This window comes from Mirounga leonina, unplaced genomic scaffold (assembly GCF_011800145.1).
Source record: "Mirounga leonina isolate KUSES-001 unplaced genomic scaffold, KU_Mleo_1.0 Mir_178, whole genome shotgun sequence".
Taxonomy (NCBI): domain Eukaryota; kingdom Metazoa; phylum Chordata; class Mammalia; order Carnivora; family Phocidae; genus Mirounga; species Mirounga leonina.
In genome coordinates this window covers 22,524,258-22,547,377 of record NW_023270464.1, presented here as the reverse complement: position 1 = coordinate 22,547,377, position 23,120 = coordinate 22,524,258, and the positions used below count along the sequence as shown (strand labels likewise).

At 40.9% G+C, this 23,120-nt stretch overlaps 1 protein-coding gene across 4 annotated transcripts in view; it reads right to left on the bottom strand.

Annotated features, from left to right (window-relative positions):
• The window catches only part of FANCI (FA complementation group I), an 82,064-nt gene extending 62,297 nt beyond the window's left edge, over nucleotides 1-19,767 (bottom strand). For 2 of the 4 annotated variants that reach the window (XM_035024115.1, XM_035024117.1), the window contains exons 1-4: nucleotides 19,677-19,767; nucleotides 15,506-15,608; nucleotides 5,009-5,081; nucleotides 241-371 (exon numbers count right to left, since the gene is read on the bottom strand). In XM_035024115.1, the coding sequence (XP_034880006.1) occupies nucleotides 241-371; nucleotides 5,009-5,081; nucleotides 15,506-15,589 (288 nt within the window). In that variant the 5' untranslated portion in view covers nucleotides 15,590-15,608; nucleotides 19,677-19,767. Of the gene's footprint in view, nucleotides 1-240; nucleotides 372-5,008; nucleotides 5,082-15,505; nucleotides 15,609-19,173; nucleotides 19,630-19,676 lie in introns of those variants that run through there. The other 2 variants (XM_035024116.1, XM_035024118.1) reach the window with 2 other exon arrangements.
• Nucleotides 19,768-23,120: the final 3,353 nt, after the last annotated feature.

Genomic DNA, 23,120 nt, shown 5'->3' with positions numbered 1-23,120 from the left:
GGCAGGAAGCCTGATGTGGGACTCGATCCCAGGACCCTGGGATCATGACCTGAGCCGAAGGCAGACGCTAACAACTGAACCACCCAGGCGCCCTATTCTGTTTTTTTTTAACAGTAGTTCTTATTCATAAATAGGAACTATGCTAGGTTTGGCACATTTAAGTTTACCCTCCCTCAACAAATTACAACCCCCACCCCCAAATCTACCCAAAACCAAAAAAGTTTTTCTTTTCCAACTTACCTCTAGCATTAGTAATCCTATGATCTCAGATGCTACTTCTTTTTGCAAATCCCCTGATTCCACTAAGTGGATACAACAAATGTATATCTTAAGTCTCCTAAGAGCTCCAGCTTCCTCAGAGCAGGGGGAACCTTATTGTTTTAAACGAGTGGTACAGAAACAAAAAAAGAATAAAGGAAGAAATCTTAAAACGTTGAAGGGCAAACAGGAAAAACAAGCAGCTCTATAGTTTAATATAGAAGTAGAATTATCAAACTACTGATTACTAGAATGTTCAGAACAGCAATATTTAGTAGCTTTACAAAAGTACTTAAATTAGGCAGATGAGAAATGTCATCTTTTCTTCTTCCACTTACATCATTAATTTTTAAAACAAGTTCATAGTACCAAAAGGAGAAATAACTTTTTTTTTTTTTTAAGGATTCTTTATTTATCTGACAGAGCACAAAAGCAGGCGGAGTAGCAGGCAGAGGGAGAGGGAGAAGCCGGCTCCCTGCTGAGCAAGGAGCCCGATGCAGGGCTCCATCCCAGGACCCTGGGATCATGACCTGAGCTGAAGGCAGTTGCTTAACCAACTGAGCTACGCAGGCGCCCCGGAGAAATACCTTCTAATATACCTTAGAGCCTTTTTGGGTCCAGTAACCCAAATTAAATGTCTTTAATATACTCCACTTCAAAACATAACTGAGTAATGTCAGCAGGAATGGCAGAATAATAAAGACCTCAGAAAATCCTCTCCTCCATAAAAGCAGTAAGAAAACTGACAAAATAATGAAAACCATCAACAATCCTGGGAGAGGAAAATGATATCTGATGTCCAGAATTCCCACAAAATATCATTTAAAATGTCCCAAAAGTATGGGCCATATACAAGAAAAAAGAGAACTAGAAACTGTCCCTGACAGAGACTAGATGTTAGATTACTAGACAAAGATTTTAAATCAGCTATTTTCAGTATGTTCAAAGATGGAATCGATGCCTAAAGAACTAAAGGAAATGTCTCCTAAATAGAGACTATCAACAAAGAGACAGAAATTGTAAATAAGCAGGGGCGCCACTGTGGCTCAGTTGGTTGAGCATCTGACTCTTGATTTCCGCTCAGGTCATGATCTCAGGGTCATGAGACTGAGCCCCTCATCAGGCTCTGCACTCAGCATGGAGTCTGCTTGAGGATTCTCTCCTGCCCGCTCCCCCCCACCCCCGCTCATGTGCATGCATGCATGCTCACACTATCTCTCAAATAAATATGAAAAAAAGAAATTGTAAATAAGTAAATAAAAATTCTGAAATTAGAAGTACAATAATTGAGCTGAAAAATCACAACAAGGTCTCAACAGGAGATCTGACCTGGTGGAAGAAAGAAACAGAGAACTCAAAGATAGAGCAACTGAGATTATCCAGTCTGAGGGACAGAAAGAAAGAGAAGAAAAATGAACAGAGCCTCAAAGACCTGTGGGGTATCATCATGAGTGCTAACACAGACATAATAAAAGTTCCAAAAGACAGAAAGGGGCAAAAGAAGAAATGGCCAAAAACTTCCCAATTTTAATGAACGTTAATTTGCACATTTAAGAAACTCAATAAAGTCCAATGATAAACACAAGAGAAGTACACCTAGACATATTAGCAGTTAAAATCAAAGACACCTCATCATAACAAAGGCCATATGTGAAAAACCCATAACTAACATCATACCCAATTCTTAAAGATTAAAAGCATTTCCATAAAACATGAAAAATACAAGGATGTCCACTTTCACCACTTCTATTCAACATAGTATTGGAATTCTAGACAGAGTAATTATTGTATTTAGGGCCACTGAACTGTACACTTAAAAAAAAAAGTCAAAGACAAAGAGAGAACCTTAAAAGCAATAAGAGAGGAGCAAGTCATCTGGGAAACGGATATTCAATATAATTAACAGCTGTTTTCTCATAAAAAAAACAACAACAAAAACAAACAAAAAAACCCCCCACAACATTGAAAGGCAGAAGGAGATGGGATAACATAGTCAAACTGCTGAAAAGAAGGACTGTCAACCAAGAATTCTACAATCAGAGAAACTATCCTTCAAAAATGAAGGACAGGGGCGCCTGGGTGGCTCAGTTGGTTAAACATCTGCCTTCAGCTCAAGTCATGGTCCCCGGGTCCTGGGATGAGCCCCGCGTCTCCTGCTTCTCCCTCTGCACGCCCCCCCGCCACCAGCTCGTGCTCTCTCTGATGAATAATATCTTAAAAAAAAAAAAAAGAAAAAAGAAAAGGTATCTAGTTTGAAAAACAAGTAAAATTATCCCTATTCATAAATGACATAATCTTGTTTATAGAAAACCCTAAGGTATCCACAAAAAATAAATTATTAGAGGGCGGTACCTGGCTGGCTCAGTCGGTGGAGCATTGGACTCTTGATCTGGGGTTGTGAGTTTGAGTCCGATGTTAAGCATAAAGATTACCTTTTTTTTTTTTAGACTTTATTTGACAGAGAGAAAGCGAGCACAGGCAGGGGGAGCAGCAGGCAGAGGGAGAGGGAGAAGCAGACTCCCTGCTGAGCAGGGAGCCTGATGCAGGGCTCGATCTCAGGGTCCCAGGATCGTGACCTGAACCAAAGGCAGACACTTAACTGACTGAGCCACCCAGGCGCCCCTTTTGAGATTACTTAAAATAAAATCTTATCTCAGGGTCCTGAGATTGAGCCCTGCATAAGGCTCTGTGCTAAGTATGGAACCTACTTGAGATTCTTGCTCTCTCTCCCTCTGTCCCTCCCCCCACCTGCTCATTCTCTCTCCCTCCAAATAAATAAATTTAAAAATAAAATCTTGGGGCGCCTGGGTGGCTCAGTCGTTAAGCGTCTGCCTTCGGCTCAGGTCATGATCCCAGGGTCCTGGGATCGAGCCCCGCATCCGGCTGCCCGCTGCCCGGGAAGCCTGTTTCTCTCTCTCCCTCTCCCCCTGCTTGGGATCCTGCTCTCACTGTGTCTTTCTCTGTCAAATAAATAAATAAAATCTTAAAAAAAAAAAAATAAATAAAAATAAAAATAAAATCTTAAAAAAAGTCTACTGCATTTCTTTTTTTTTCATTTTTTTAAAGGTTTTTATTTATTTGACAGAGAGAGAGCATAAGTAGGCCAAGCAGCAGGCAGAGAGAGAGGGAGAAGCAGGCTCTCCACTGAGCAGGAAGCCTGACGTGGGGCTCGATCCCAGGACCCTGGGATCATGACCTGAGCCAAGGGCAGCCACTTAACCGACTGAGCCACCCAGGTGCCCCATGCATTTCTATATACTAACAATGAACAATTAGATGACTAAATTAAGAAAATTCCATTTAAAAAAGCATCAAAAAAATAAAATACTTAGAAATAAATTTAAGAAAAGTATGTATAAGGCTTGTATTCTGAAGACTATAAAATATCACTGAAAGAAATAAAGAGAACCTAAGTAAATGGAAAGACATCCCATGTTCATGTAACGAAAGACTTATGCTAAGATAGCAATACTAGTCAAATTCATAAAGAGATTCAACACAATCCCTATTAAAACCCCAGCTTCCTTTTTTTTCAGAAACTGACAAGCTGACTTAAAATTCATATGGAAACACAAGGGACCCAGAATATCCAAAATAATCCTGAAGAAGAAAAACAAAGTTGGAGGACTTAAACTTCCCAATTTTATAACTTACTACAATATTATAGTAATCAAGACAGTGTGGTGCCGACATAAGGAGACATATAGATTAAGAGACTAGAACTGTGAGTCTAGATATAAACCCTCACATTATGGGCGATTGATTTTCAGTAAGGGTGCTACTGAAAACAAGAAAAGATGATGTTGGACTCCTACCTGACACCATATACAAAAATAAATTCAAAACGGATCAAAGATCTAAATGTAAAAGCTAAGGCTATAAAACTTTGAAAACATAGGTTTAAATCTTCGTGACTTTGGACTAAGCAACAGTTTCTTAGATAAAACACTCAAAGCACAAGCTATAAGAAAATAAAATGGACGTCAAAAAACTTTATGCTTAAAAGCATACTATCAAAAAAGTGAAAAACAACTCCGAATGGGAGAAAATTTTTGCAAACCATATATTTAATAAGGGACATGTATCTAGAACATATAAAGAACTATTACAACTCAATAATAAAAAGACAACCCAATTTTTTAAAGTGCAAATGATCTGAACAGACAGTTCTCCAAAGAAGATACAGAAATGGCCAGTAAGCACATAAAAGGATGCTCAACATCATCAGCCATCAGGGAAATGCTTATCAAAACAATAGTGAGATACCACTTCACACTGCCTACTATGGCTACAATGAAAAAGACAGACAGTAACAAGGGTTGACAAGGATATGGAGAAATCATCATCCTCACTCAGTGTTGGTGGTAACGTAATACAGAAGTCAACAGAGATATTCCAAGTCATTAAACCCCAGAGCTCCTTTGACCCTTGTTAAGCACAGGTTAAGTAGTAAACACTGCTGTTCTCTTCTCCACAATTTTAAAAGCACGAGTAAACCAAAGTGCACTTTATGAAATGCATCCTTTATAGGCCCCAAAGCAGCGATACAGTCTCAAGTGCCCACTTCAATCCCCTTAAGTAAAATTATTTGAGTCCCTAAGAAAGGAGACGGCTGCTTTAGTTGATTTTGTAAAAACCCCCAAACACGGGAAGTCTCAGTGCGCCTTCAAAAGTAAGAAAAGCAGCAATATGCGCCCAAAATAAACAAATCTAACAAACCCGGGCAGGTAGAAGTGGCACTAATTATTACCTTTGAAGATGGCTCGCAGGAGTGCTCCAGCAGCTTTTCCTTTCACTGCCTGACTCTGAAGGAGATTAGCCAACTGCAATCAAAGAAAGAAAAAGCTACAAGTTTCTGGCAACAATTTCTCTACCCCAATGACCGAAATTCCCAATATGAATCATCTGTCAGGTTCATACCCTTCAGAGACTTCAGGTATCACAAATATCACTGATTGAGATAGAGCAGCGTAGAACTTAACATGATACAGGGCTGTCAAGACTGAAATTTATTCGTATCCTCACTCTACAATTGTCTAAGTACAACAGAACTTACTAAAGAGAAAAGAGCATAGTGATAGGATACTTTCTCTCTTTTTTTTTTTTAATCACTCTTGCTCCTTATGTAGAGAATGGCTTGTGGGAGGCTTAAGAGTGAAACAGGGATATGTTAGGAGACTGCTATAGTGTTCAAGAGTGAGATATGATAGTGGCCTAGCCCAAATAGCAGGGGAGATATTACTGGTTGAACTTTTAAAGTACCCCCCCATCACCACCATTCATGTTGGGGTTCTAACCCCCAGGACCTCAGAATGTGACCTTATTTGAAAATAGGGTTTTGCCAATGTAGTTAGTTAAGTTGAGGTCATTACAGTTGGTGTGAATAGGACTATCATTATAAGGGGAATCTTGGACACAGAGACACATGCACAACAAGTGGGCCGTGTGAAAATGAAGGCAGAGAGCAGGGTGATAGAAGCTAAGGAACACCAAAAATTGTCAGCAAACCACCAGAAGCTAGGTGAGATTCTCACAGCCTCAAAGAAACTAACACTGCCAGCACTGTGATCTTGGACTTCGAATCTCCAGAACTATAAAAATAAATTTTTGTTTAAGCTACTCAGTTTGTGCTACTTTTATAATCGGCAGCCCTGGCAAACTAATAAAGAAGATGAAGAAAAGCAGACTGAAGATATATTTGAGGGCTCGAATTAATAGGACTTTGCTGTAGTCTGAATGTTTATGTCCTCCCCTAAATGCACATGTTGGAATCCTAATGCCTAATGTGACAGTATTTGGAGGTGGGACCTTTGGAGATAATTAGGTCATGAGGGTAGAACTCGCATGAATGGGATTAGTCCCCTTATAAGAGATCCCACAGAGCTCTCTAGCCCCTTCCACCATGTAAGGATACAACATGAAGCGTGCAAACCAGACAGAAGAGGACCTTCATCTGACCATACTGGCACTCTCATCTCCGACTTCTAGCCTCAGAACCATGAGAAATAAATGTTCCTCCTTTATAAGCCACCCAGTCTGTCGTATTTTCTTTTTTTTTTTTTAAAGATTTTACTTATTCATTAGAGAGAGAGAGAACACACAAGCAGGGGGAGAGGCAGAGGGAGAGGGAGAAGCCGACTCCCCACTGAGCCGGGAGCCCGACGTGGGGCTCGATCCCAGGACCTGGAGATCACGACCTGAGTCGAAGGCAGACGCTTAACCATCTAAGCCACCCAAGCGCCCCTGTCGTATTATAGCAGCCTGAATGGACTCAGACAGACCTCCACCCACATGGTTTAGAAGTGAAAAGGGGGTGGTGCTGAAGAAAAAGAAATCAAGAACTCTTATAGTTCTGGCTTAAGCAACTAACTGGATAGATGGTGGCACCAGCCCTTGACATGGTGAAAATCTGGTATTAAGCATCTAAATCCCCAGAGGGCTTGTTAAAACAAATAGCAAGGCCCCAGTTTTTTACCGCAACTACATGGGCCTGGTCTTTCTGACTAGAGTCTGTATATCTCCCTTTTTAAATAGGTAATAAGGAAGTACCTGACTTCTCCACCTGGAACTGCCAGCAGAATACTCAGCCCTTGACATACCCCTCAGAGAAGGGTAGTTCTCAACCAGCGCTGAATTTGTCCCTCCTCCCAACCCCCAGAGTAGACTGGGCAATGCTTGGAAACATTTTCAGTTGTCATAACTGGAAGGGTATTACGATCATCTAATGGATAGGACTAGGGATGCTCCTAAAACACCCTACAGGATGTTTTAGGCACAGGACAACACCCCTCGACAAAGAATTATCCAGTCCAAAACATGAACAGTGCAAAGGCTGAGAAACCCCGACTCTACTTTTTTAAAAATTTTTTATCCTCATTTTAATTCATTTTTAACTTTTATTTTTTTAATAAAATAATACACCACAAATTTCTAATTCATATTTGGCCTTTCAAAAGAAACAGAAAAAAATCCTATAGGTTTTCCAATGGCATTTCTAAAATTTGGGGGTTTTTTTCCGGTTCCTTAAATTTAAATTCAATTAATTAACATATATTATTGGTTTCAGAGGTAGAGATCAGTGATTCATTAGTCTTATATAATACCCAGTGCTTATTACATCATGTGTCCTCCTTCATGTCCAGCACCCAGTTACCCCATTCCTCTACCCTTTCCCCCTCCAGCCACCCTGTTTCCTACGATTAAGAGTCTCTTATGGTTTGTTTCCCTCTCTGATTTTGTCTCCCCCCCTCCCCATGATCCTGTTTTCTTAAATTCCACATGAGTGAGATCATATAATTGTCTTTTCCTGATTGACTTATTTCGCTTAGCATAATACTCCAATTCCATCCACATCGTTGCAAATGGCAAGATTTCTTTTCTTTTTCTTTTTTTGATGGCTTAGTATTCCATTGAGTATATATATCATATCTTCTTTATTCATTTGTCGATGGGCATCTGGGCTCTTTCCATAGTTTGGCTATTGTGGACACTGCTGCTATAAACATTGAAACCCTGACTCTTCTTGAAACAATTTCAGTTTCATTAGAAGGCAGTATGGCATGGGGAAGAAAAAAAAAAAACTGGACCTAGAATCAGATGATGAATTCTGGCCATGCCATTTACTGGTTTCATAATCTCAGTCAAGTTATTTCACTGTATGTGTGTCCATTTCCCTACCTCCAAGGACAGTTAGGAGGATTCAATTAGATGACAGGAGAGAATTAACATACAGGTACTCTACGAACAGTTCTCTTCTACTCCCTCTGTCCTCTGCTCTCCTTCCTCCCTCCACTTACATAATCTTTCCTCTTCCTTTTTGACTTTATGCTTTTTACTGCATTTACTGCATTTTAAAACAAAAGTAAACGAAGTAAGATTATGTATCCTTGTTACTTTGGAACGCTTTAACATTTTTCTTTTAATTGGTAGACTGAAACTATCAAGTTAATGGCACAGTCCAGATACAGACTTTTTTTTTTTTTTTAAATAGAACAGCCCTCATTTTGCAATGTCTGATGTTTCCTCATGATTACACTGAGTTTATGCATTCTCAGTCAGAACACAGGTGATACTGTGTCCTTCTCATAGTATCACACCTGGAGGCATGTGATGTCCATCTATCCCTCACTGGTAATATTAATTCTGGTCACTCAGTCAAATGTTTTGCTTGATTTTCCCACTTTATAATTACAACCAGTGAGCAGTTTGTAGGGAGACACTTTGACCATGCACATATCCTGCTAGTTTTCCCCTTGTATAATGGAAAAGCCCAGCAACAACCACCATTACAGGTTATCAAAGTCAATACCACCAGGAATGACACAGACATCATGAGCCCAGTGATACAATACACTTGAAAAAGGCAAGGCACCATCTCTGGGGTCCTTCTACCAGGGATGAGACCTCAGTCCAATCATGAGACACACCAGGCAGGCACCAACTGAGGGACATTCAGCAAAATAACTGATCAATACTCCTCAGGGTTATCAAGATCATAAGAAACAAAGACAGACTGAGGAATGTTGCAAACTGCAAAAATCAGGGAAAAATAACAAGTGCAATGTAGTATGCTGAGTGGGATTCTTGGGGAAAAAAATGACATCAGTGGAAAAACTACCATATAGAGTCTGAATAGGGTCTTTAGGTTTGCTAATGGTATTGTACCCATGTTAATTTCTTGATTCTTAAAATTCTAAGGTTATGTAAGATGCTATGGGAGGGATACACACAACTTTTCTGTAAGTCTAAAAGTAGCTCAAAATAAAAAGCAAAAAAAAAGAAAGAAAAAGAAAATTCTCCCTGGATTTAGCATCCACTGGTTTCTTGCCTGATCCAGTCTTCATCATGACAGCTGCAAAATGATGATTTTCTAATGCTAGCACAGTAAGCAAGAGACCTTCCTTCTCCCTAAAGTTTATTTATTATCAGTATGGAATCCCAAATTTATTTTTCAAAGTCTTATAATTCATAACTGAACTTAATTATTTTGATGTTCTAATAGCCTCAGACCTAGGTGATAGAACCCCTCTGAGTTAGATCATATGTCCTTGTGACATGCCCTCCTCATTTTTTCTGAGCACTTCTTTACTTTCTGGCTTAGCAAGATGTTCCAGGCTCATCTTGTATCTGTCATGGCCCACTCTTGAAAGCAGACATTTCTCTGAAAAGCCCTGGTTCCTTTTAGTGGGGAATGAGTATTAGAGACCAAAGATCTAAGTCATGGCTGTGCTTGTTACTACTGTGGCATCTTTGTTGCCACATCTTAGGCCTTTCAGTGAACAGAGCTAAATATATATATATATATATATGCATGTATATGCAAATACATACAAATATACATGTATGTGTAGATATGCATATATGTACACATATGTGAGAAGTCATTAAGTTCATATCAACACTTCCATTTCTAATTTATCCCCACAGGGTTCTTTCTTGCCTTCCTATATCCTATATTTGTCCCTTCTACCACAGTAAAAATGCTGACTTCCCAATGTCAACACATTTACTCATTTGCTGAACCCTGTAATACATCTAAAATCATTTCAGAATTGCTTTGCACATATCACTACATTAAATAATCCTATTTAAAAACTTCATGGTTTATTTGTATTTCTCTCTTCAGTCCTCTGCCCAAGACTGAGGGTATATAGTCAAATACTTGGATTAGTTCTTTTTTTCTACCCCCTCACCTTCAGTATAGTTATGGAATTCTTCCTGAGTTTCTTTTTTGTAAGGATACACAGATATATGTATGCTTTATTTCCCTTCTTTCTTATATAAAAGGTAGAATAATACACATTTTTCATTTTGCCTTTTTAACTTAATATCTCCTGGAAATCATTATCAGTCCATAGTGAACTTCATTCTTTTTTACAGATTCAAGAACATAGTGCATAATATAATTTCATATTGTTGGTGGTACATCTTTAGGGTATTCCTAGATGTGGGATGAGTGGGTTGAGGGGAAATATATTTAAGTAGTTTTGTTAGATAGCATCAAATTCTAATCATGGTCTTACCATTTTTGCATTCCTACCAGCAATGTATGAGTGACTCTTTCCCCAATCTCACCAAGAGTGTATAGACAAGGAGTTCATTTTTTTCCTACTCTGACAGATAATAGTAGCAGTTTCATTTTAATTAGTATTTCTCTTATGAGTGAAGCATCTTTTCTTATGTTTACAGCCATTTTTATGTCTTTTTGTGATTATCCTCTTCATTCCTTTTGCTCTTTTTCTATGGGATTTTTGGCCTCCCCCCTCAATTATTATTAGTTATCTATGAATTAGGGATATTAACCCTTTATCTGTGGTATGTTGCAAATATCTTCTCCCAATTTGTCATCTGTGTTTTGATTCTGCGTATGGTGTTTTTGGTCATGTAAATTTTACTTATATGTAGGTAAATTTATCAACCTTTTAGTGTATCTAGATTTTGAGTCCTAGAAAAGCCTTCTCTGCACTGAAATTAAAAAGAGGAATCTCAACCGTTTTCTTCTAATATTTAGATTTAAGATTTAGAGAGAGTGCACACACAAGGGGGAAGGGACAAGCAGACTCCCCACTGAGCACAGAGCCTGAAAAGGAGGGGGCGGGGCTTGATCCTAGGACCCTGAAATCATGACCTGAGGTGAAATCAGACACTTAAACGACTAAGCCACCCAGGTACCCTAGATTTTTTTTTTTACATTTAGACCTGATTCGTGTGGAGCTTATTCTTGAACAGTATATGAAGAATAAATCTAATTTTATCTATTTTTTTCCTAAATGGCTATCTAGTTGTCCCAACACCATTTATTAAATATGATCTTTGCCCCAATTATTTGGAATACCACTTTATCATATACTAAATTTTATATGTAGTTGGGTCTATTTTGAGACTTTGTTATTCCATTATCTGTTCTTCTCTTCATGCACCAATACCACACTGAATTAGAGAGGATTTTTGGTACATTTAGTATCTTGTAGGGCTGGTCCTTCCTCAGAGATCTTCCATTTCAGTGTTTTCCTAGCTATTCTTGCCTATTTTTCTATATGAACTTCGTTTCTGCTATGTGTACGAAATGCTATTTTTACATAATTTTATATTCTGCTATCTTGCTGACTTCTTGTTGTAGATGGTTTGATCACAGATTCTTCAGGGTTTTCCAGGTATACTAGTATGACATGTGCAAAGACAGATGGTTTTATATCTTTTTTTCCTATTCTTATGCCTTTCATTGTTTTCTCTAGTTTAAGTGCATTGGCTAACAGACCAGGACAATGTTAAATCACAGTGGAAAGAGTAGGCTGCCTGGTTCCTGTAGTTTCATTACCATGCCCCTAGGGTTTCCCATTAATATGCTGACTTTAGGATTTACACATACATTTTATCATGTTAAGGAAATAGACCCCCATTCCCATTTTCTCCCAGAGTTTTTACCAGGAATGGGTGAATTTTTTCAAAGGCTTTCTCTAACTTATGAAGATAATCATAGGGTCTTTGGAGTAATATACTTTCTAACACTGAACCAACTTTGTATTTCTGGAATCAATTCCACTTAGTCATGACATATTTTCTTTTCATGTGGTATTGGAATCTGTTCCCTAGTATTTAAGATTTTTGCATCAATGTTCATAAATGAAAATACCCTTTAATTTTCTTTTTCTGTTTTTTTTTTTTTTTTTAAGATTTTATTTGTCAGAGAGAGAGAGAGAGTGTGCGGCAGGCAGAGGGAGAAGCAAGCTCCCCGCTGAGCAAGGAGCCCGATGTGGGACTCAATCCCAGGATCCTGGGATCATGACCTGAGCTGAAGGCAGACGCCCAACCGACTGAGCCACCCAGGTATCCCATATGCTGTTTTTTTTTTTTTTTAAGATTTTATTTATTTATTTATTTGACAGGGAGAGACACAGCCACCCAGGCTCCCCTCCTGTATGCTATCTTTATCGGGTTTAGGGTATCAAGGTTATGCTTTATAAAAGCATCTAGAAGTTTTCCTTATGTATGTACTTTTTTTTGGTGTTATATATGCTGTCAAAAAATTCTGTAGCATTGAGACTGTCTATCTCTAATCTCTGATTTCTAAGAGTTTGGTAGAAGTCTCCTATGAAATTATCTGAGCCTGGTGTTTCTTGTGAATTAACTGCTTAACTCTTTTTCTTCTATATAAATTGATCTGGTTAAGCTTTCCAGCTCAAATTGGGTCAATTTTATTAACCTCTGTGTTCTTAATTACCCATTTCCTCTAGATTTTCAAATTTATTTGCATAAATGTATACAAAGTAGTCTCTTAGTATTTTTGACATTTTCTCTTTATTAATAGTTATTTCCGGGGCGCCTGGTTGGCTCGATCAGTTAAGCATCTGACTTTAGCTCAGGTCATGATCTTGGGGTCCTGGGATCAAGCCCCGACTTGGGCTCCAGGAGTCTGTTTGTCCCTCTCCCCCTGCTCATGCTCTCAAATAAAAATCTTTTAGAAAAAGGTTATTTCCCCCTTCTCATTTCTTATTTTGTACATTTGTGTTTAGCACATTACTTTCTTGATTAGATAATGGTTTTGTTTATTTTTTTCAAAGAATCAGGATTTTGATGTATTAATTTGATCTACTGGTTTTCTGTTCTCTACTTGATTAGTTTCCACTTTCATTTTAGTAGTTTCTTCTTTGTGTCTTTCTTTTGTTTACTGCTCTTTCAATAATTTAATTCATTTATTTTATTTCTTCTTAATTGACTTAGGTGATTTTTAAAAGTATTCCACAGACTGATGTGTAGTGTTCTCATTATTTTTTAGAAGTCCTGTAATTTCTGTTGGTATATTTCTTTTTATCAAAAAGTTTTTTAGAAGGTATTTTATTTCAAGGTAGAAAACCTTTTTGGGGTACCTGGGTGGCTCAGTTAAGTGCCAGCTCTTGATTTTGGCTCAGGTCATGATCTCAGGATTGGGGATCAAGCCCTGCATCAGGCTCCACGCTCAGTGGGGAGTCTACCGAAGATTCTTTCTCTCTCTCCCTCTGCCCCTCCTCTCTCTCTCAAACAAAACAAAACAAAGCACTTTTTTACTTTTTATTTCTCATTTCTAGTTTTTACTGAGTTGTGATCAAAGAGGGTGGTTTATGTATTTCTACCTTATGGGACCTATCGTTTTCTTTGTGCTCTAGTATATGACACAATGATCATTTTTTGTGAACATTTTACATGTTTAAGAAGATATATATATATTTCTTTAAAGATCTATTTTTTTTAAGCAAGCTCTACACTCAATGTGGGGGCCAAACTCACAATCCCAAGATCAAGAGTTGCATGCTCTACTGACTGAGCTAGCCAGGCACCCTGAAGATATATTCTCTTAGTAAAGCATTCCCACATACTTTAAGTACTCTTCATATTTACCATCTCTTTACAATCTTTGCTTTGTTTAGGTATCCCAAGGTCTGTATTCCACTTTCACTGATTTCCTCTTTAGCAGTGTTTAGTCTACTGTTAACTATCAAGGTTTTCATTTCTAGAAGTTTTCTGATTGTCTCCCAAATCTATCCCTTCTTATTTTATGGATTCTACTTCTTCATTGATATATTTGAATGTTAAAAATCACATTAAGTATTTGTGTGAAATATAAAGTCCCTTTTAGATTCCTCTAGTCTCTCTAAATCTTCAAATGTGAATTTTCCTATTGCTGGATACGTCTGTCTTGCCATGGACTTCTTTATGTGTTTTATACTTTTTTATTTTAAGCACATCTTCTTTGGACATTTTATTAAATAAAGTGAAGTATATATTGCTGGAATACTTAACAAATTTGTAGAAGATATAAAAAAACGACTAATACACTGGTCAACAGAATCAAGATACAAAAAGATCCTGATGGAGTAAAATGAAATTAATTTAAAAAGATAATTAACAGATATAAAGGTAAAATTTTGTATGTGGGTTCTAAAAACTAACTATAGAAATTCAGAGATGAAGGAACTAGCCTAATATCAACATATGCAAAAATGAGTTGGGGTTTTTGGTTGCTTGTAAGAGCAATGAGACAACAGTATGATATTGTGGCCAACAAGTTGATTCTGCATTAATGGAGAAATAAGAGAAACATTAGTGCATTCTACTCTAGTGGTAGAAAACATGTGAAGTCCTGTGTTCAATTTAAGGTATAAAACTTAAAATGGAAATGTTAACAGAAATGTTCAGAAGACTGTGTCCATACTGGTGAAGGAACTTTGCTAACATTTACTCAGTATCTGTTAGATATTAGATGGTTTATGTGCATTAACTCATTTTATCTTTACAAAAACCAAGAGAGAGGGATCCTTCCTAGGGATAAGTAAGAATTAGAGAAGTAATTCACAGCATCTATTTATATCATGAATTTTGTTCTAATTCTTAGTTTTACTTAAAATGTTAAAGCCTCTTCAAACTCCTTTTGGAAGCATATAAAACACAAATTCTAAATCAATACATTAATTAAAAGCTAGTTTTAACCGAATCTTAAATGTCTATAGAATGATCCAAGTTGAACTCATGCAATGGATTCTCAAAAAGGTGCTACAAAAGCAATCCTGTGTAACAACAACAAAAAAAAACCAAAAAAAAACCCAACCAACCAAAACCAGAGCCTGAGCCCATCCCTGCATCAATTCCCAGTAGTGTCACATATTAACAGAGATTACAAGCTAGATTATACCTAGCTTCAATGATCACAATACAAGCATGCAAAAATTCCTTTAAAAACATGACACTCAAAGTCTTAACTTGTTCAGACATATATATTAATGTTTAGAGTTAATGTTAAGCAGGGATTCCTTTCCATGCAGGAATCTGAATAAGCTGAGATCACTTATTATGGAAAAAGGGAAGTATATCAGGAGAGTAAGAAGATTCAAATAATAACTTAAAAATATTTTACTGCTTATAATCTTCTTTAAAGGAAAATATTAATAAAGGAATGTCAATAGGCAAAATGTCTCACATGTAACTATAGTCTGGATATTCTCTTCAAATAGGATTGTTCTAAGAACCTTGAAAGTACACTAATTTGTTTATATACATACAGTTGCATAAATGTTTAAATGTTATATAGTTGTAGACGAATGTTGTCTACTTCTCTTCCTCATTTCTTTACATCTGAGTTGTTATCAAATAAATCATTGTCTCCTAAGGAGAGTGGAGGTAGATGTAGTGGCAGAATAATTTTTCTAACATGTCCTTTGAATTTGTCATCATGCTTGACATTTGGTTTTAGGAGAACATGCTTCCTAATACTTACATAATCTTCTTTCAGGGTCTGAAGAAATTCCTGCAGTCTATCTGCTGTTTTTTCTGATGCTAGAGATATTATTTTCTGGTCCATTGTTGCACATATCAGGGAACTGTAGGGAAAGTATCAGAGCTGGATGAAACTTCCAGAAGTAAACAATTATTTTCTCTAAATGATTATTTTCTTTCCTGTTAACTATTTCATACATATTATAGACCATGTAACAGTGGGTACTCATTAGTATGAGTAGGTGATTCTTTTTTTTTTTATTTTAAAGATTTTTATTTATTTATTTGTCAGAGAGAGAGAGAGAGAGCACAAGCAGGGGGAGCAGCAGAGGGAGAGGGAGAAGCAGGCTCCTCACTGAGCAAGGAGCCCGATGTGGGACTCGATCCCAGGACCCTGGGATCATGACCTGAGCCAAAGGCAGATGCTTAACGACTGAGCCACCCAGGCGTCCCTAGTATGAGTAGGTGATTCTTATCTAAGCCAAAATAATGGGGAGAATTCCCTGGAATTTCCATATTAGAAACTTGTATTCTAATCAAGTAGTCTCATAATTTTTGCCCACATTTTTATATTGTTTTAGCATCTACCTAGCACACTGCCTAGAACAAAGCTGCCACATAAGAGTATATCAAATAATTACAAACATATACACAAGAATATGTATTATAAGCTTAAAGTAGTATTTGATAAATGAATAAATCAACAACACTGTAAATGCAAAGTGCCAATTAAATGGTATAAAAACAGGGTGCCTGGGTGGCTCAGCTGGTTAAGAGTCTGCCTTTGGCTCAGGTCATGATCTCAGGGTCCTAAGATCAAGTCCTGCATCAGGCTCCCTGCTCAGAGGGGAGTCTGCTTCTCCCTCTGCCCCTCCCCTCGCTTGTGCACACTCTCTTGCTCTCTCTAAAAAAATAAATTAAAAAAAAATAAATGGTATAAAAACAAATGAGAAGTTAACAAGACTAATGAAATAAATGTGTGCCTAGAGGTCAAGAAGGCTTCCCAGCAGAGAGCTTGAACTGAACTTAGAAATTAAATTTAGATAGTCAAGATAACCAGATGGTATACTTGATACTGAGAAGGAGAATGTCACGAACAAAGGACTTCTTCACAGGAGAATCTGAAAAACCTATTTAGGGAAAATGAGGGACAGAGGTACGAAGTTCAAGTAGGGGAGCAATGAGTACAAAGGCTAGAAAGACAGGCTGAGAATAAACTGGACAAGATCTTTTTTTTTTTCCTCAAGATTTTATTTTTAAGTATTCTCTACACCCAACATGGGGCTCGAACTCACAACCCCAAGACCAAGAGTCACATGCTCTACCAACTGAGCCAGCCTGGTGCCCCTAAATTGTGCAAGATCTTAAATGACAGATTAAAGGATTTAGATTTTATTCTGTAAATGATAACAACCAAAATTTTTGGCGCAAAAGAAAATCTGCCTGATTCAGATTCTGCCTGTTTCAGACTGAAGTGTTTGAGCAAACAATCTTGCATCAACACATAGATTAAAGTGGGGAGAGAGTAAGGACAAAGAGGAGAGACTAAGAAGTTATGGAGGGCTATTTTAGCGATAGACACAAAGGCCTGTATTAGGGTGGTGACTCTGGGGCGTGGAAAGGAAGAGATGAAATGGAAGCCTATTGGGAGGCAGGAGTTAGTGCGCAGCTATGGGAATATAATGGGAAGGGGGAAATGCAGACTGGTGCGAAGACCTGTTCCCCTCCTGTATTTCTTCTTGTTTCCCATCCCCATAAAATGTACCATCCTCCACGCAGCTACTGAAACCAGACGCCTGGACATCCTTTTTTTTCTTTCCTGGAGAACATTCTTCACAATTTCACCTTCATCCTTCACATCCACTGACAAGTCCTGGCAATGTCAGCCCCTAAACATCTCTCAAATCTACTTCTCAGCTCCACTACTGCCATATCACTCCACAGCCACCACCATCTCTCACCTGAACTACTACAAAAGCTTTTAACTTGGCCCCCACACAGCAACTAAAGTAATCGTTTTTGAAACAGAAACCAGATTATGTGGCTTACACTCCTTCCACCTCCATCCTCACCTTAAAACTCTTCGGAGCCTTTCCACTGCTCTCCTATCAGTCCAATATCCAGAAGTCAGTTTAAAAGGTCCTGCAGGGTCTGGCCAGCACCTAACTCCCCTTCATCACTATATACTCCTTGCTTTCAGTCCTTCGAACCCCCAAGTTCTCCTGCCACAGGCCCTTACACTTAACTTTCAGTCTGAAACTTCTATACATACCCCTCCTTTCATCCCCTGCCCGCTAGTCTTTTAATTCCTACAAATCCTTCAGATCTCAGCTCAATCTACACTTCCCCAGAAGCTCAGTCTAGGTTAAACGTTCCCCTATTTTTTTTTTTTAAAGAATTATTTATTTAGAGAGAAAGAGAGGGAGCGAGCAGGGGGAGAGGGAGAGAGAATCTCAAGATGACTTCCCACTCAGCCCTACCCAGGATCCGGAGATCAGGACGTGAGCAGAAACTGACTGAGCCACCCAGGCGCCCCTAAATACTCCCCTATTATATCTTTTCAAGGCAACAGTAATTTCTCTTACCCTCACTACACCTTTAACATGACATTTGTAATTACTAGATTAGGACTGTATCTCCCACTTGACTATAAACTCCATGGTGGGGGGAGGGGGCGGCATGTCTGGTCTTGCTTACCACCGAACCTCCAGGACTTAATCACAGTGCCTCCCTTGTTTTTTTGTTTTTAAGATTTTGTCAGAGGGCGCCTGGGTGGCTCAGTTGGTTAAGCGACTGCCTTCGGCTCAGGTCATGATCCTGGAGTCCCGGGATCGAGTCCCACATCGGGCTCCCTGCTCGGCGGGGAGTCTGCTTCTCCCTCTGACCCTCCTCCCTCTCATGCTCTCTGTCTCTCATTCTCTCTCTCTCAAATAAATAAATAAAATCTTGGGCGCCTGGGTGGCTCAGTTGGTTAAGCGACTGCCTTCGGCTCAGGTCATGATCCTGGAGTCCCGGGATCGAGTCCCGCATCGGGCTCCCTGCTCGGCAGGGAGTCTGCTTCTCCCTCTGACCCTCCCCCCTCTCATGTACTCTCTCTCATTCTCACTCTCAAATAAATAAATAAAATCTTTAAAAAAAAAAAAAAGATTTTGTCAGAGAGAGAGAGCACACAAGCAGGGGTAATGGCAGGCAGAGGGAGAAGCAGACTCCCCGCCGAACAAGGAGCCCCACCTGGGACTCCCTCCCACGACCCTGGGATCATGACCCCAGCGGAAGGCAGACTCCCAACCGACTGAGCCACCCAGGCGTCCCCAGGACCCCCCTTGTAATAGGTGCCCAATAAATATTGGCTGAACAAATGAATTACTGAACTCCCTAGGCCCTGGGCCCCAGCCCTTTACATTCACTAATTTGATCCTCATACCAACCCTATGAAGTAGGTGTTATTAGTTCCAATTCAGATGAAGACCTTTCGGGATTTGGAGGGATTACATAGTTGTCCCAAGGGTTAGAAGGCCAGTAGTAGGAGAGGCAGAAATGAAACCCAGTCCTGTTCAGCTCCAGACCCCAAGATCCCATGTTCTTAATTACTACCCCCGCCCCCGTCAGGGCCTCGGCGGGGTGGGGGGGCTGGGGAGGGCCGAGAAAATGCAGAAAGGGCATACTGACCGAGGGAGACTCGCAGCCAGAGGGAGAACACGCTGAAATCTACCTCAGCGGGCGCATCTGCTAAATTCGGCCGAAAACCAAAGATGAACGACCAGGCGACTGCGAAGCGCGCAGCACCTCTCGTCCAGAGACCAGCGCGGCTCAGGGACGGGAAACGCGCGGGTTTTCGGGCCGCGGCTCCCGCGAGAGCAACACGTAAAGACAAACTTGGAAGCGAAGCGGCTGGCGATGCGGGCCGTGACCGGGCCGCAGAGGTGAAACGGGGTGAGATGTCTCAGACGCAGAACAGGAGGGCGGCGAGGGTGGCCCGCCCGGGGGGAGGGAGCCGCGGAAACCGAGGGACGCGGCGGGAGACGGGCCAGAGAAAACACCAGAGCGCCAGCTCGCAACAGCAGTCCTCCAGTCCTCACAGACCCACTCCCTCCCTAAGGCGCTGAGTCCCTACGCCCGGGCAGCGAGCGAAGCCCCCTCCGTCCCCGCCCCCGCCCCCGCCGCACAGTTACCTCGGCCTCACCGCCGCAACCAACTTCCAAAAAGCCCGCTCAACCGCACGCCGCCGCACTTCCGTCACGGGACACTACAGGCCCCGCCCCCCGCGGCTCGGTTCCGCTGCCCGGGCGCACGCGCGTGGGATGTACCATTAAGGCAGAAGGGGTCGGGAGTCCTCGGACGTTCCCACTCCCAGTCGCGGGGAGGCGCAGCAGGCGAACTCGCATTCAGGACCGCAGAGAGCATGCGCAGTGTGGCCCGAACGTACCTGGAGCGTGGTGTTCACCCGTTAACACCTCTTGGTTACTGTTAGGGAAAGAGTGAGCACGAGGTGGGCCGAATCAAGGGACCTACAGGTCTTTGCATTGGAAGCACCTGGAAGGCAGATGAAGGTGTCCCTCTCCTTGCGTTAGGGGAGGTACCAGTAAGCCCCAAGATGTAAGCCCCAAGTGGCCAGGCGGCTTTTTGTTCTTACCCCTGCAAAACCTTAGCATTTAGCGCATAGTCTGGCAAAGCAGTAAATGCTCAGTAAATATTTATTAACTGAACAACCGACAGTAGAGCAAAGAGCAATGGAGGGGCAGATCTAGAATCTATTTTAGGTTGAAGGAGCAGCTTGGGCAAAGGGCCTGAGAGCAACAAGCAAGCAAGCCCCTGACTAGTTCGGGAGGTGAAGGTGCTTGGGGTGGGGGTGAGAAAGCAGGGGCTTGGAAGTTCTTTTCACATCAGGGGTAGTGTGGAAAAACAGCAGAAGTGGAAGGACGTGACTGTATTCACATGGTAGAAAAATCTCTCTGGTAGGTGAGTGCTGCAGAGACTTAAAAAGAGATGATGGGGGCGGGGAGGACTGAAGGCAGGACCCTTTAGGTAAATTGCCCTGGAAATAGGTAGTTGCAGTGGGGACAGGCGGAAGGGAGTTGACTGCATGTGAAAAAGGTTAGGGAGTAGGGGCGCCTGGGTGGCCCAGTCGTTAAGTGTCTGCCTTCGGCTCAGGTCATGATCCCAGGGTCCTGGGATCGAGCCCCACATCGAGCCCCACATCGAGCCCCACATCGAGCCCCACATCGAGCCCCACATCGGGCTCCCTGCTCGGTGGGAAGCCTGCTTCTCCCCCTCCCACTCCCCCTGCTTGTGTTCCCTCTCTCGCTGTGTCTCTCTCTGTCAAATAAATAAATAAAATCTTTAAAAAAAAAAAAAAAGGTTAGGGAGTAGAGTGCACCGGCTTGGGGGAGATGTGGGAGGAGCTGAGGAATATTCAGGCTTGAGTGATAGGTGGGGGTGGGTTGATAATGCCAGGGAACTGACACAGGGAGCACAGGGAAAGCTGCAGGTTTGGGGACAGGGTGATGAGGAAGCCTTCAGATTTGGACTTGCCAAATGGCATGTGAAGGAATGCTAAGATCAGAGGTATTCAGTGTGGAGCCTGACACCACTAACACCCCCCCAGCCCCCCACCCCCGCCCCCGTCCCCAGGGGTGGGATGGGTCTACTTGGCCAGTACTGGAAGAAACAACCCCTGAAAAAAAAAGAAGAAGAAGAAGAAGAAGAAACAACCCCTGGAAGAGAAGGATGCCTCTCAGCTGTCCAGGCCTGCTTCTTGCTTATGACCCTTCTTAAGCAACTTTTACTTCTATCACGTTTCTGGCCCAATACTGAGCTGTAATATATGGCTAAAACACAGCAGCTGAGTTGGAAGATGATTCCTGAAAGGAATCCTTTGGCTTGCCAAGGATACAGATGACTTTACCTCATCTTCTCCCCACAAAGCCTCCCTTCTCGGCTGCTTATGGGACTGAGCCATACAGCCACAAATGTATGTGGTTGTGTCATCCAGCAGGCTCATTTGCCTTTTTGAGCCTCCAGTCGTGCATCCCAGCTGCACTTACTGAACTGCCTGTTTGAGTGTCTACCCAGTGGCATTGACAGTTCAGTGTCTTTTCTCCCTCTTGTTACACATGCAAAGGAAAAGACTGGACTCAAATGAATAACAGTGTTTTCCACCCTGGTGCAGGCTTCCTTACTAAGCAACAAACCATATTCATCTGCTTCAACCAACTAAATTCCTACACTGGGCAGCTGGTGATAACACTGACTTTAGAAGAAACAGCCGATTAAAACCAGGTTTACAATAGTGGAACTAAATGTTCTTCAGACCTTGTCAGTAGTTCTCATTTGTGTGGTAACATTATAACTACTGATATTTGCAAGAGTCCAGAGAAAAAGGACAAATGGAGGCCCCCTTTCATTCAGGATACTGGGTCTTGCAGTGTGAGGGGCTTCATATGTTTGCATGAAGATCTACCCCATGCCTCCCCGCTAGAGCTGCTGTTGGCTCCCCTTTGGGTCTACAGTTGTGCATACCAGCCCGCCTACCCTGGAGAGGGTGGACGGAGGAAGGGGTCTGTATAGGCCAAGGAAGCGACTTTGGGGATGTTTTGGAAGGTACTCAGAGCGTGGTCTGAAGGAAGGCATGTGGGTTTTGGTGGTTACACTCTCTAGGATTCTTGATCTCATCATCTAGGAAGGGGGCTCATAAGGCAGCCACCCAGACCAAGAGCTCTAGTTGCCTGGGTTTAAGGGCGACTTGATTAAGAGAATAATCAAGGTAGCACGTACCAAAAGCCTAGCACTTAGAAACCCTTCATACTGTTAGTTCCCTCCAGCAGTCCCACATTTGGGTCTAAATATGGAAGAATTGGACTCAGGGTCTCAAACACATATTTGTATACCCGTGTTCACAGCAGCATTGTTCACAGAAGCTAAAAGGTGGAAACAACCCAAGTCTTCATGGACATTGAATGGATAAACAGAATGTGATATATCCAGACAAAGGAATAATCTTCAGCCTTAAAAAGGAAGAAATGCTATCTCACTTACTACAACGTGGATGAACCCAAAGGACATTATGCTAAGTGAAATCAGCCCATCACAAAAAGACAAGTACTGTATGATTCCACTCATAAGAGGTATCAAAAGGAGTGAAATTCATAGAAACACAAAGTAGGATGATGCTTGACCAGCGTCTGGGGAGGAGGGAGAAATAGGGAATTATTGCTTAATAGATACGAAGTTTCAGTTTTGCAAGATGAAAAAGTTCTGGAGATCTGTTTCACAATAATATGAATACTTCACACTATTAAAGTGTACATTTGAAAATGGTGAAGATAATTAGCCAAAAAAAAAAAAAAAAGGACACTACTATCTGGGCAGCTCATAGGATTTTAAGGAGAACCAGCTGAGTCTACCCTGAAGAAATTCCAACCTGGTAGGATTTGAGGTAGAGGTTTAACAGCTTACTATGTGTATCCCCAGGGTCTAGAAAACTGACACACAGAGTGACTTCATAAATATGTATTAAATGGGTACAGAATTATGAACTCACCCTTAGAAAAATACAGTTTTAAATTATCTCAATGAAATGTTAACAGTTCAAACCCAAGATTTTGACTTAAAAATAT